The 14,677-nt window shown below is 38.0% G+C and overlaps 1 protein-coding gene across 4 annotated transcripts in view; it reads left to right on the forward strand.

Annotated features, from left to right (window-relative positions):
• The window catches only part of MYO5A (myosin VA), a 174,462-nt gene that overhangs the window by 55,335 nt on the left and 104,450 nt on the right, over positions 1 to 14,677 (forward strand). For all 4 annotated transcript variants that reach the window (XM_053670054.1, XM_053670055.1, XM_053670056.1 and 1 more), the window contains exons 2-4: positions 4,168 to 4,278; positions 7,478 to 7,649; positions 12,629 to 12,773. In XM_053670054.1, coding sequence (XP_053526029.1) covers positions 4,168 to 4,278; positions 7,478 to 7,649; positions 12,629 to 12,773 — 428 coding nt within the window. The remainder of the gene's footprint in view (positions 1 to 4,167; positions 4,279 to 7,477; positions 7,650 to 12,628; positions 12,774 to 14,677) is intronic.

Consider the following 14,677-nt stretch of genomic DNA (forward strand, 5'->3'; position numbering starts at 1 on the left):
ACATGTGCTGTACAAAAACAATTGACGTATGTGGGAGTTTGAGGAAGGAAAGAGAATCACATGGGTCAGATTCTGGGAGCACTTGGGGACTGGTCATTCACTCTGTTAGTGCTCTCAGTCTTGTTCTCAGTGTCTCAGGCATCGGAAACAACTGCTCTTGGTGCCCACAGCTCAGGGTTTCTTGACTGACAAAATGCAAATTAGCAAAACCTCCAGTGAGCCATTGGCACTAGTCAAGGATCTCTTGAGTGCTGTCAATATGGTAGGATTCAAAAAGAAAGATGACAGGTGCCCCCTTCCAGGTGCAATGATGCGTGTAACCCCTGAGAAGGTGCGAGGGCCATGCAAGGCTGAGCCAACACTGCTCAGTGCCTCTCTCTGCCGGGTACTAGTGCACACATGGCCCCCGGCCTGCCTTTCCAGTGCCTCTTGCATGAGACTGTCAGAATTACCTCATCACTGCCAGGTAGGCATCATTACACTGTACTGTGGGACAGTGCATGGTTTTTATTTTCCTTGTAAGCTATTATGCAACTTAAATCTGTGGTAGCATTATTTTCTCAGATTTTTACTGTTACAAAATTAAGCTTATCTCCATTTTGTCCTTACTCTCTTTCTAATCAGGTGTTCCTTTGAATTATCACAAATCTTTGGTATGTTTTTACATTTTCACATTATCTGCCTTAAGTCTCTTTTCTCTTTTCTTCATCTCTTACGGGGTTTTTTGGGTTTTGTTTTTTGGATTTTTTGGATTTTTTTGGCTTTAGTGACAGTACCTCAGATTCCCAATTCTTGTTTTCTCTTCTACTAGTTCCTACATCAAATATTTACTCTTTCTTTGCGTATTACTTCAGGAGTCTCTCTTCTTTAAGTCTCTGACTCCTACCCCATCTCAACTGTGCTTTATGGCTTCAGGAAAAATCCCGAGGTAGGCCTATGAAGCTTGCCTTTGCTACCTTTCATCCCAGTTCTCACGTCTTTTGTCCTTCCCTTGCCCTACTTGCCTTAAATAAAATCAGCATAAAGGGGCTGCCCAATGACTGTGGCCAAGGAATTTAGCCAGCCTTAGAGGAGTGTCAACGATGGCATAAGGATATATAGTCCAGTGTGAGAGGCAGAGAGACCCATAAATAACCAAAATTAAGTCTGATGTATCATCAGTGAGATATTTGAGGGATTTACAAGATAACGAGGGACAAAACTAGAGTACTATGAATAGAAAAGAGAATGAGGAGCATTGCAGGAAAGCCCATCCTTTACCAGTTAATCATGACAGAGTGAGTTACGTGACACTGGACTCTCCTTAGTCTTGCTGGGAGCTGTGTTCCATCTGGGTTGTCTAACTGCTTTTGTTTCACCAGGAAGCCCCTGAGCAGACTTCCAGGTGTGTGTGTCCACCCCTCTTTCTGATTCCTGCCTGACTCTTTCCATGTCCCATTTCTAGCTTTCTCATGTGATCTTGGGGCCTTGACTTCTTGTCTTCCTTCCTGCAGTCTTGGACACTGGATGCGGCTGGACAAGTTTAATCCTCTTCCTCTGGCTGCCGGCTGCTGTAGGTGTTTTTCTGGGGGGTCTGGGGAAAAGTGGAAAGTAGGGTTGGCAGTGACAGAGGCAGTAGGAAGGGGCATGGTCAGTTGGAGATTCCTCTGGGCTTCAGCAACTACAGTATTTATACCTCCTCAAATGACCCAGTTCTGGTATGGTTGCTTCTGCAATAACCATTAAAGGTGGAAAAGAACCATACAATAGCAGTGGTAATAATAAACTGATTTTTGGCCTATTTCTCCTTGACAGTTTTCTAAGAAATAGAGTTAAAATTAAGGGGCAGTTGGTTATCAGGGTGATGTTTGCTGTTTAAATATATTGCCTCTGGAGAGTTCAAGGGCCTTAGCTTCCTTCTACTATCTGTTGTTAATACCTAGCTTTTGGAAGTCTAGCCTTTGGAAAAGTCTGTTTCCAAAGACTCATTACTGTTTCCCGTATAGTTGTGAAGATCTGAGCTGCAGCCTGCTATTGACAAAGAACACAAAGATTCTTCTTTCTAGATTTAGTAGAAAATCTCATGGTTAGAGCTGGTCATTGAGACTTCTGCAAGCTCACTTGGACCTGTTTTGCTTTTTTAGTTTCATCAGCAAGGGTAGTAGGTAACTTCATGACTCTTTATCTCATATATTTCATATCTTTTCTAGAAACAGTAAATTCTTCCAGAGAAAGTTAGGGAAATACTGTCTTTCTAAAGTGAACTTCAGAGTTATAGCACTTGGTACCCAGAATGTTTATTGAATGAGTAAGATTTTAGTAATGTGTATTTATTTAGTTTATGGGCTGTTTAACTGGGGGGGGGGTTACATAACTGATTTCAGAAACATATTTGACACAGAACATTAGCAATCGCTTCTATGGAAAAACACTTACTAACAATTGTACTTATATATTGGTCTGTGTTTTCCACAAGGGTTCTGTATGTACGCCCTTGAGGTAAATGAGATGACGGCTGCTATCACCCCTACTGTACAGATGCCGAATCAAAGGCTGATCAAAGGCCAATATGGGGTTCTGAGATTAGGACCCATAACTTAGTTCAGTACTGTTCATCTGCAAACTGTTCAGACAAAAAGTGTGCATGAGTGTGTGGTAGTAAGAGAACAATAAAGCAATGGGCAAGTTTACTTCACCATACTGTTTTATTCAATTTAAGGAGATAACTTTCATTCTGAGATTCTTTCAACAAATACTAAGTGCCCAGGTGTGTACCAGGTACACAGGTACTCTATATTATGTTGAACAATACAGACATGGAGCTTATGGTCTAATGAAGATAGAGAAATAATAAGTAAACAAGCAGTAAATAAGTTCCGGTAGTAATGAGACCTCTAAGGAAAATGAGGTGGAGAAAGGCTGATAGTGGTATTTTCATGTGTTCCTGAAACTGGGCATCAGGGACTAGGGCACATAGTTTTCAAGGGAGACTCCTTCCTGAGGAATCCGTGAAATCATAGTGCATCTCTTCAGTATAGTATTTGGAGTCTTCTTTCATGTTACTATATTTTGTTCTTTTTCTTTATCATTAACCCGAAGTTCAAAATTGTCTTAAATCCAGGGTGTCTAGTGGAAGCTAAAGATCTGCTTCAGGAACCCTTGGCCATACTATTTTCATGATATTGAAGCCATGAGACCCAAACATATTGCTGGCCAAATACACATTTTTACTATTTTCACTCATTTTTATAAAATAATGAAGGTACAGTACTAGACAACAATACTTTCTCTCTCACACACAACAGAACTTCCTTCAAAGAAAATTCCAAATACCCAGCATGTCAAACAGCTGTGGCTCCAAGTCACGAGCTTCTGGTTCTGTCCACACTGTAGTGGCCCTGGGGCACGTGAGTAATCAGTCACTACGGCTCTACAGAGCACAGGGTGAAAACCACAATAAAAAGTTATAAATCCTGCCATAGAGGGATATGTTTGCTGGCAGAGCACCACGCCAGTGATTCAAGATCATGTTTTGAAAGTTCACGCTTAGTGAGAAAATAGATTTATATGTACATTTTAACCTAAAATTATATATTTTCAGGTACCATTTATTATGAAAGCAAAGTCATACGTTCATTGAAGCTATCTCTTCAGAGCATAGATTCTCCCCAAGTTTTACTGAGGTATATTTGAGATACAGCACTGTATAAGATTAAGGTACATAGGATAGTGATTTGACTTACATATATTGTGAAATTATTACTAAATACAGAGCATACTTCTTAAGTTATGTGGACATGATAGTACTAGTAGAGCTAAAATACTTCTTATCTACTAATTTAAAAAGTAAATTTCATATTAGCCAAGAGTTATTTTTTCATACATTATTTAATTATAGATAAATCCATACGTTTTTGTTTTTTTAAGATTTTATTTATATACCTTTAGAGGGGAAGGGAAGGAGAGAGGGAGAGAAACATCAATATATGGTTGCCTTTCGTGCGTCCCCTGCTGGGAATTGGCCTGCAGCCCAGGCATGTGCCCTGACTGGGAATCGAACCGCGTTTGTCTGGTTTGCAGGCCCGCGCTCAATCCACTGAGCTACACCAGCCAGGTAAATCCATATGTTTTATATGTCACCATAAAATAATTGATTTTTTTTGTTTAATTTTTCTTTTTGTTTTCTAGTTTGCCAGGGTTTGGATACCTGATCCTGAGGAAGTTTGGAAGTCAGCAGAGCTGCTCAAAGATTATAAGCCTGGAGATAAAGTCCTATTGCTTCACCTTGAGGAAGGAAAGGTAAGAATTTTGCTTTTATTTGTTGTCATTGGCATAAAATAAAGAGAATTCAAAAGTGTGTTTGCTGTGATAGATGTAACTTCAGCTGGAAGTTAAATTTTGAACTTCATTTAATTTAAACTTAATTTAATATTTTTACTTATTAAGTTTTTAGATAGAGAATGTCACAATGGCAAATTCAATTCTCTATCCCAAAGGGTTAGTGGAAATAGCAGATACTTAAAAAATCCATTATTTTGCTTCATTAATTGATTATGATTTGGTTTAGGTTCACATATAGTCCTCCCAAATATGTGTCTCTATCTGTATTTTGTTTAGGCTGGCATTAAAATATTTTAATATTAACTAACATACAGGGTCCAACACAATAATGTACCTTTTTTATTACAAAATCATAAGCATGTAATTCTGTAACATAACAATATCACACTCAAGCATACCACATGACATTTTAGGTGAAATGTTCAAATTTAAACTATAAATTATTACACCCATATTATTACCATACCAACCACACTCGAGCAGGCCTTACTGCTGCCAGACCCTGTAATTCATTATATTATCTAAGGAGCTAGTCTGAGATTTGGTATTTGTTGGAACTACTTATTTGAAAAATACTTAAAAAATAAAATTTAAAGCCAATTGTGTCTCTATATTTCCCTATTTGCATTCACTGGATGAGTGGGCTGTCATGGTGCCGCACTTGTTAATCTCTACTGTGTTTGACAAGGCACATCCCACTTTTTCTTAATAACCTGTGTGACATTAATTTCCATTAAGCAACTTGTCATCTAGCCAGGGAAACTAGGTATAAATACATGAAAAGTTAAGTAAAATACAGTATATATAGAATAGTTCAATACCACAAAGATGTCAAAGGTAAGTTTATGATGATCCACCAGTTGACTAACACTATCCTGACAGTTAACAGATATTGAGCACTTAGTAAGTGCTTTATCTGCTATAACTCATCCAATCCTCACAACAAGCCTATGAGGTGAGGCTATTATTATTACAACTTTATGGATGAAGACACTGAGGCTCAGAGTTTGGGACTTGCACCAAGTTATAAAGGTATTAAGGGATGAAGCTGGGATTTAAAGCCAGGAAATTTGCCTTCTTGGTTTGTGCTCATAACCACTCTACTATGCTGTAAAGACTGTGAGGACTTCAGGTTCCCCACAGAGGGGCATTTCATTATGGGCTGCTTTGGCAGGTTTAAGGAGGAAGGATTTTGACTGGGTCTTAAAAGGTAGGTAGAATTTGAATTGACAGAGAGAAAGGGGGTAGACTCTGTAAGGATTGGGATGCATTTTGGAGACAGTGATTATAACAAGTCGATTGGAATAGAGATTTAAAAGGGTTTGTGTTCTAATTCAGGGCTTGAATATTAAGGTACTGGCTGTATTCCATGTTAAGAGGTGGCAAAAGGTATGCTCTCTGACATCAATGTCAAGTAAGAGAAATAGATGTACTTTTGAATAGTGTGATTCATAATAAGTGTAAACGAGGAACAAAAGTAGAACAGAGCGGGGGGAGTGGTCAGGGGGCCAGGGCAGGTAAAGAGTCAGAGAAGCATTGTCTGAGGAATGAGTAGACAAGGGGCGTGCATTTCAGGGTGCAGGAAAGCATGGGCAAAGGCAGGGAGACATGCACAGTATTGTGTGTTTGGGGAACTACACAAGTTCATTTTGTTGGTATATAAAGTGAGAATACAGGACCAGCAAAAGGGATGGGAGCCAGATCACAGAAGGCCTGCTTTCCTGCTAAAACTCTAAGACTTCAACGTCTCTTTATCTGTATTTTGAGTGACAGGGAGGGACTGCAGGGTTTGTAAACAAAAGAGGGTGCCAGGTTTGTGTTTTAGAAAGGCCTCATTGATAGCAGCATGCAGGATAAACTTCAGGAGAGCAACACAGAGGCAAGAAGAATAGTTGGGAAGACAGTAGGGAAGAATTAGGCCAGATTAGGAGGGCCTTGAATGCCAAACTAAGGAATCAATTTATTCAACATTTATTGATCATCTACTCAATATTAGGTACATGTTAGGTACTTTGGGCTATATTTTCTTGTTAATTTTCACAGCAACCCTGTGGGTTAGTAGGTGATATTATAACTAGTTTCCAAATAAGGAAGCCAGAGTTCAGAGGCATTAAGTAGTTCTGCCTGAGATCACACAGCCAGAAGTGGCTTTTGTATATTGCAAGGGCCAGTCAGCTTTGGGGAAAAGCATTTTACCCTAATAAGCAGGCAGGGAGAGGTAGAGGACCAGATTGCAAAATTTCCTCACCATTTAGCATAGTTCATTTCAACCACATTTGAATATCTGACCTCTGTATAGCTCTTCAGTATTAACAAAGGTGACTTATTACAAAACCAGCTTGTCCCTCCCTACAATTAAGTTGCATTTTTCCTTTTTTACTTGTATGTTATTTGTCCTTAATACATAGCTGAGTCACAGTTTCCATGCTTGGCTTTGCCATAAAGCCATATTCTTTCGTCTTTAAAATGAGTAGTACTTCTTAACTTTTGGGACCAAACATCTCATTAAAAATCAAAATAAAACTATGGACTGTCTTTCAAACAACGTACATATATATGTATATATTTACAGATACACACTTACAGAGTTATAGCTAGTTTCAGGGGGTTCTTAGATCTGTTGGGGTTCAGTATTCTCAGGTACTTACCATGTATTGGGCATTGTCTCCTTTAATTTCTACCACACCCTGTGAACTGATTCTGTCACGCCCATTTTACAAGTGAAGGATTTAGGTTAAGTAACATACCCAAGACCACAAAAGAATTAAGTACCAGTTTTAGAATTTGAACTCAGGTCCATCTCACTCTAGAGCCAAGTTCTTAACCACTGTGTTACACTGTCTTCAGTTTATCCTAGGTGAAGAGAAGAACTTAAAGGTTAGATACTTAATGGTTCAGTAACTGGGTAAAAGAAGATATAGGCTAATACTTCTTAAAATATTAGCAAAAATTGTTAATATGATTTAATACATCTAGTAAAAAAGAAAACTCATTTCTTTTGCCATTTTCACCATTTCTGTGGTTTTGGAAGGTGCCAGGAAAATAATGCATTTAATAGTTGAGAAGCAAGTCAGAAATAGGAAATAAGCAAAATGCATGGCCCTGTTTCTTGTTTACTGCCTGATTTATCCAGATGCTGTGTCTTGTGCATTTTCAGGAGTTGGAATATCGTCTAGATCCAAAGACCAAGGAACTGCCTCACTTAAGAAACCCTGACATACTTGTGGGTGAAAATGACCTCACGGCCCTCAGCTATCTTCATGAGCCTGCTGTGCTCCACAATCTCAGAGTCCGCTTTATTGACTCCAAACTTATTTATACATATTGTGGTATGTGTACTTTGCTGTCTGAGTGAACTGTGAACTCTTTCCTCTAATGGGCATAAGCATGGAAATACTGTGCCTGGGGAATGAGGAATGTATGTGATTGGATTTTCTCTTACAGGCAATTTCACTTCAGAGTGATCATTAACCAACTGCACTTAATGCTGAATAGCTCTTTTTGTGAACTCACATAATTTCCATCAGAATAAAAAATACTAAGCTCCTCTTTTGGATATTCCCTCCACTGAATTTATATACCAAATTAAATGCCAATGTGGCAGTTATTTTCATCTCTCTTAAAATACATCAAGAATAGATATCTAAAGAGTTGTCTTTGGAGCTGGTACAAGAAGTTTAGTGTTGTCTTTTTTCAATGACTTAGAAATGCAGGACCGACTTGATTTGTAGTAGCCATTTTTATTTTTTTAAATGTATTGGGTTAATAAAATTATATAGGTTTTGGGTATATAGTTCTATAATACATCATCTGTATATCATATTGTATGTTCACCTTCCAAAGTAAAGTCTTATTCCATCACCATTTATCCACTCGTAACAACTTCTACCTTCCCTCACCCATTTTCCCTCTGGTAATTACCGTATTGTTGTCTGTGTCTGTGAGTCTTGTCTTTTCTTTTCTTTTTTCTTTTCTTTTCTTTCCTTCCCTTCCCTTCTCTTTTCTTCCCTTCCTTTCTCTTCCCTTCCCTTTCCTTCCTACCTTCCTTCCTTCCTTCCTTCCTTCCTCCCTCCCTCCCTCCCTCCCTCCCTCTCCACCTCCCTCCCTCCCTTCACCTCTTCCATCTAGCTCTGTAAACCCCTCCCCTCTGTCAGCTAACAGTCTGTTTTATATATCTGAGTTTGTTTCTGTTTTGTTTGTCTGTTTATTTTGTTCATTAAATTCCACGTGTAAGCAAAATCATATAGTACTTGTCTTTCTCTGCTTGGCTTATTTCACTTAGCATAGTACTCTCCAGGACCATCTATACTGTCGCAAAAGGATATAGTAGCAATTCTTCTTTGATCTGCTTGCCTAGGCCCCTGCTTATTGTAGTATTAGCTGCCAGGGGCCCAGCTCAGGATTCTTTTCTGTCTTACAAATGAAGCATGCACATGTATGCACATTTGGGTTCCTTTCCCTCTTTTCTATTTTCTTTTTTATCCTTTATTTTTTTCTCATATCCCCGGCTTTTCTTCTCTACTAACTTCTCATTTTTCTTTCATTAATCATTTTCCTAAGTCTTAGATCTATTATTTCCATTCATTTCCTTCTAAGTTTATTTGCCTGGGGTGCCCTGCACATTGATGACCATTTCTTCATTATCCCTCTTTTTTTGGACAGGAACAAATGCCTTTTCTTTTTCTTCTCCTCTTTTTAAAAAGATTTTATTTATTTGTTTGTTTGTTTGTTTGAGAGAGGGGATGGAAGTGAGAAGGAAAGGGAGAAAAACATCAATGTGAGAGAAACATCAATCAGTTGCTTCTCATACACGCCCCAACTTGGAACTGAACCTGCAACCCAGACATGTGCCCTGATAGGGAATCAAACTGGTGACCTTTTACTTTGTGCCCAACCAACTTATTGACACCAGTCATTGTCTTTTTGTCTTAACAGAATTTGTATCTTTGCCCTGGCTGGTGCGGCTCAGTTGGTTAGAGCATTGTCCCATAAACTGAAAGGTTGCAGGTTCAATTCCTGGTCCAGTAATCAAGACTCAACTACAAGAAAAGGGTATACTCAGCTCACATGGACGGCACACCTTGAATACCCAGTTTGTATGATAGGCAAGGCTGTGCCACTGGACCCTACAGGACACCTACTACATTAGGCCACGCTACCAAGACAGGTTATCATGCACCTCTACCTAATACATAGAAACAAACACAGGGAGGCTGCCAAAATGAGACAAACAAATGTGGTCCAAATGAAATAACAGATCAAAACTCCAGAAAAAGATCTAAACAAAATGGAGATAAGCAATCTATCAGATGCAGAGTCCAAAACACTGGTTATAAGGATGCTCAAGGAACTTAGTGAGGACCTCTATAGCATTAAAAAGATCCAGCCAGAAATGAAGGATACACTAATTAAAATAAAGAACAATTTACAGAGAAACAACAGTAGAGTGAATGAAGCTGAGTATCAAATCAATGATTTGGAACATAAGCAAAAAACAAAACAATCAGAACAACAAGAAGAAGAAAGAATCCAAAAAAAAAAAAAAAAAAGAAGATAATGGAAGTAGCCTCTGGGACAATTTCAAATGTTCCAACATTTGCATCATAGAGATGCAAGAAGGAGAAGAAAAAGAGCAAGAAATGGGAAATCTATTTGAAAAAATAATGAAAGAAAACTTCCCTAATTTTGTGAAGGAAATAGACATGGAAGTCAAGGAAGCACAGAGAGTCTCAAACAAGATGGATGCAAAGAGGCCCACACCAAGACACATCATAATTAAAATGCCAAAGGTTAAAGATAAAGAGAGAATTTTAAAAGCAGCAAGAGAAAAGAAGTTAGTTACCTACCAGAAATTTTCATAAGACTGTCAATTGATTTCTCAAAAGAAACTTTGCAGGCTAAATGTGATTGACAAGAGATATTCATAGTCATGAAAAGCAGAGACCTACAGCCAAGATTCCCCAGCAAATCTGTCACTTAGAACTGAAGGGCAGATAAAGAGCTTCCCAGACAAGAAAAAACCAAAGGAGTTCATCATCACCAAACCATTATTATATGAAATGTTAAAGGGACTTATTTAAGAAAAAGAAGAAAATCAAAGCCATGAACAACAAAATGGCAACAAATACATAATTATCAACAATTGAGTCTACAAAACAAACTAAACAAACAAGAAGAGAGAGAGAATCGGGGATATGGAGTGTTTTGATGGTTGCCAGAAGGGAGGGAGCATGGGGGCATGGGTGAAGTGGTCCAGGGATTGGGAAGTACAAATAGGTAGTTATAGAATAGCCATGGGGATGTAAAGTACAGTATAGGAAATGGAGAAGCCAAAGAATATATGTGCTTGACCCATGGACATGAACAGTGGTGGGGGGATTACCTGAGGGAGTTGGGGGTGCTGAGTGGAGAGAAGCAAAAGGGGAAAATTGGGACAACTGTTACAGCATAATCAATAAGGTATAATTTAAAAAAATAAAGAAAAGACAATTTATCTTTTATATCCTTGATATTAACTGTTTTCTTCCCTATGTATTAACTGAATATATCTTTTCTTCAATTTTCCTTTTTCTTTAATTTTTTAAGGTTGTAAAAAATATTTATTCTTAGAGAGAGGTGAAAGGAGGGAGAAAAACAGAAAAACATCAGTGTGGGGTTGGCCATCACGGGGGACCTGGCCCACAACCCAGGCATGTGCCCTGACTGAGAATTGAACCAGCCACCCTCTGGTTTGCAGCCCACACTCAATCCACTGAGCTACACCAGCCAGGGTTTTCCTTAATCTGTTTTGCACATATGTTACCTTCTTGATAAAGCCTTCCCTGCCCTACCCTGTCACCTAAATCATAAACCCCTTGTTTTCTTAGTATGTCTTCCTTTTCCATTTAAATCTTCTCCTTTTCCTTACCACCATCTGACCTATAATACATACATTTTTATTTACCTTGCTAATTGTTTCAGTGTCCTGCGAAAATATAATAAGGTCCATGAGGGTAAAGATTTCTTTTTTTGTTTACTGTTGTAAACCAACCAGGGGGAAACAAGAAAAATGTTACTTGGGGTAAGATCAGGTGAATAGGAGGGTGGTGCATGGGGGTCATGCTGTTTTTGGTCAAAAACTGCTGAACACTCAGCTTAGTAAATAACCCACCCATCACGAAATGCACAAATGTGTTCAAAGAATCTTCAAAAAAATTCACTGAAGCTGAAGATGTGAGGTACACGGATACAGATGGGTTCCTAGAACACTAATCTAGCAGGGGGAACCTGTACTACAAGGGGCCCATCCTCCAGAAGATAATTCTTTTTTGTGTGTGTGAGGGGTCCCCCCTCATAGTTAGAGCTAAAAAAAATTTTGTCGAATGAGTGACTTCATTAAGTTAATATATACATACTGTAAAATTTAAGGAAATACAAAAAAACTATTAAAAAGGAAAAGAATTACTTGTAATTCACCACTGAAAAATAACCAGTATCATTGTGACTTATATGCTATATGTGTGTAAACATAAGAGAGTATAATTGGATATAAAATTGGAATCAATTTCTGTATAGTTTTGTGTCATGTTTTTCTATGACATTTAATATTCTTTAAAAAGATTGTTGTGGTAGCACACCAGTATTTCCTCTGGCTGTGACAAAATGTATTTAACCACTCTATTCTGTACTTTGTTTATTTTCACTTTTCACTGTTATAGATAACATTATGATAAACACCTTTAAAAAGTCTGTTGCACGAATCTCTGATTCTTTCATTTGGATAAATTTCTAGAAGTAGAATTTTGATGTAAATATTAGGAAAATATTTAGAATTCTGTTAACATTACCACAATTGTCATTATTTTAAATAACCTAGTGTAGCTTTTCAGTGGTGTTGTATTTAGTCCTGACCAGGTAGCTCGGTTCGTGGACCGCCGTCCCGTACACCAGAAGGTCGCAGGTTTTGTCCAGTTGGGTGCACACAGGAGGCAACTGATCGATGTTTCCCTCTCACATTAATGTTCCTTTCTCTCTCTTTCTCTCACCCTTCCTCTCTCTAAAATCAGTAAATGTATCCTTGGGTGAGGATTAAAAAAATTAAAAATAGAAAAATAAATGGTGTTGTATTTAGGACTAGATATAATGGGTTCCAAGGCAAAGGCTATGCATGGCATTTTTTATTCTTAACAATTTGATCAGTATTAACTGAAATAGAAATTTGTTCTCACTTAACAAAGTTTAATATGCCCACTATGATTCGCACTTAACTAATTTAATATGCCCATTAGAATATAATTGACTTCTTTTGCTTTTTCACCCCCTTTTCCAGGTATAGTCCTAGTTGCTATAAATCCTTATGAGCAGCTGCCTATTTATGGAGAAGATATTATCAATGCATATAGTGGTCAGAACATGGGTGATATGGATCCACATATCTTTGCAGTTGCTGAAGAAGCTTATAAGCAAATGGCCAGGTTGGTAAGGCTGTTATTTCATGATTCTTATTAGATGTGACCATTTCTTTTTTGCAGAGTCACAGATATTTTAAAATACAGTGAATGACAACTTATAAACTATTATTAAACAGCCTTGACTGGTGTGTCTTAGATGGCCTGCATTGTTGTTAAATAGCCTACATTCGTAAAAGGATATACGACTTTTTAAAATTGCCATTGGAATCTCATCATGGTCCTGTGACTGTGCGAGGAGAGATGTTGTGTTCTGCAGATGAGTAGACCAAGGGTTTGGTGGTATCGAATGTCTTGCCCCAATGTCTTTCAGCTGAGTGGCTGACAAGAACTAAAAGGCCTAAGTGCTGGAAGAAATCTGCCTGTATCTTAAAGAGATAAATATCAAGGAAATTGGGAATTTTGATGTTAGCATTGTATACTAGGGCATCAGTGATCCTCAGTAGCATCAGCAAAATGTCTTTGATATTAGCCATGGAAGCCTAACATTTTAAGAGAAGAGAATGGGGGAAAAGGCTACTTTTAAGTCTAGATCATACTCTTAATAATATAATGTGATATAATTCAAAACTGGATGTGTAGAAGAATAGTATATATTTAACTCATTTCTCCAGCCTACAGGTATTTCTAGCCTACAGGTAAGAACTTGGCATACTATAAAAATGATATGGGAAACCCTCAAACACTTCATGAGGTGGCAAGAAAACTAATACTGCAGAGGTTTTTCCCTTTTCCTTTCTAACCAGGGGGAGTTTGACAGAATTTTACTCTCCATGTGACAGAACTTTTTGGAATTTTTTCAACGACAGTCCATAGAAAACATTATGCCCTTTTATTAATAAAATATTATTGATACCTTAAGAGCAGCGAATAATTATTAAGTACTTTCTTTGTGCAAGATATTGTTTATTTGCCTTCTGTTTATTAGCTAATTTTAGCCTCACAAACCTAGAACTTTCTGAGGTGGTATTACTATTAATCTTCATTTTGCTGAGAAGTTATATGGCTTTCCCAAGGCCACATAAGTAGGAAAACTAGTTTTCAAATTTCATTAATCTGATACTATGAAAAATTAACATATTAAATATAAAATGACTAACCAGAGTTTTATACTATGTAACCTGCCATATTATACCAGATTCTACTATAAAATAGTAATTAAACTGTCAAAAGTTTAAGAAACTTTGGGGTTTTTTTTAAGCTTAAAATTGAAAAAATTCCATCTGTTACTGTATCCTCCCGAAGTTCAAAAGCCCGCCAGTTTGTATTGGTGTGGTCCTGCAGCGCTGCAGACAGTGAGCCCGCGTGAGCACAGCCTGAGAGCAGCGAGGCAGAGAGGGAGGCGCATGCCGGGCCAGAACCTGAAAGTAACCTCTGGAAAGTTTATGCCGTTCGTAGAGAACTATATGACTTCTTTGAAAATGCTCTTTGTATACATGAAAGCTTGGCTCTTACCATCTTTGTTATTGGTAATCCACAGATAGTATTAGATTTATATGAATATTTCTTGCCTTTTACCCTTAGATTTGGCTTTCTAACATCCGCCTCCTCATTATTCCTCTGTAGCTCAGCCACTCAGTGTGACTCATTAACTCTAAGTTTGTTTGTTGGTTTTTTCTTTGTTCAGTTTTTTTTGTGCAGTTTTACCATATGCTTCAACTAGTTATGATATTTTGTTTACCTTGTATATGAATAAATCTACACGCATAAAATGTGCCACAACAGCTAAATAAGGCCACGTCTGCTTAGACCTATAGTGTGGAATTGATGTTGTTTTTTTTCTTACCAAATGAAGATTGCCATCTTTACTAGACATGGTCTCTGGAGCATTACCGGTGCTCCGACAGGCCCCTCGCACCTTCAGGGAAGGTGCAGGTCACTGCTTGTTCAGCAGGTCTTCACTGAGCACT

The sequence above is a fragment of the Artibeus jamaicensis genome, unplaced genomic scaffold (assembly GCF_021234435.1).
Source record: "Artibeus jamaicensis isolate MK-2021 breed Jamaican fruit bat unplaced genomic scaffold, CSHL_Jam_final contig_548, whole genome shotgun sequence".
NCBI classification, from domain to species: domain Eukaryota; kingdom Metazoa; phylum Chordata; class Mammalia; order Chiroptera; family Phyllostomidae; genus Artibeus; species Artibeus jamaicensis.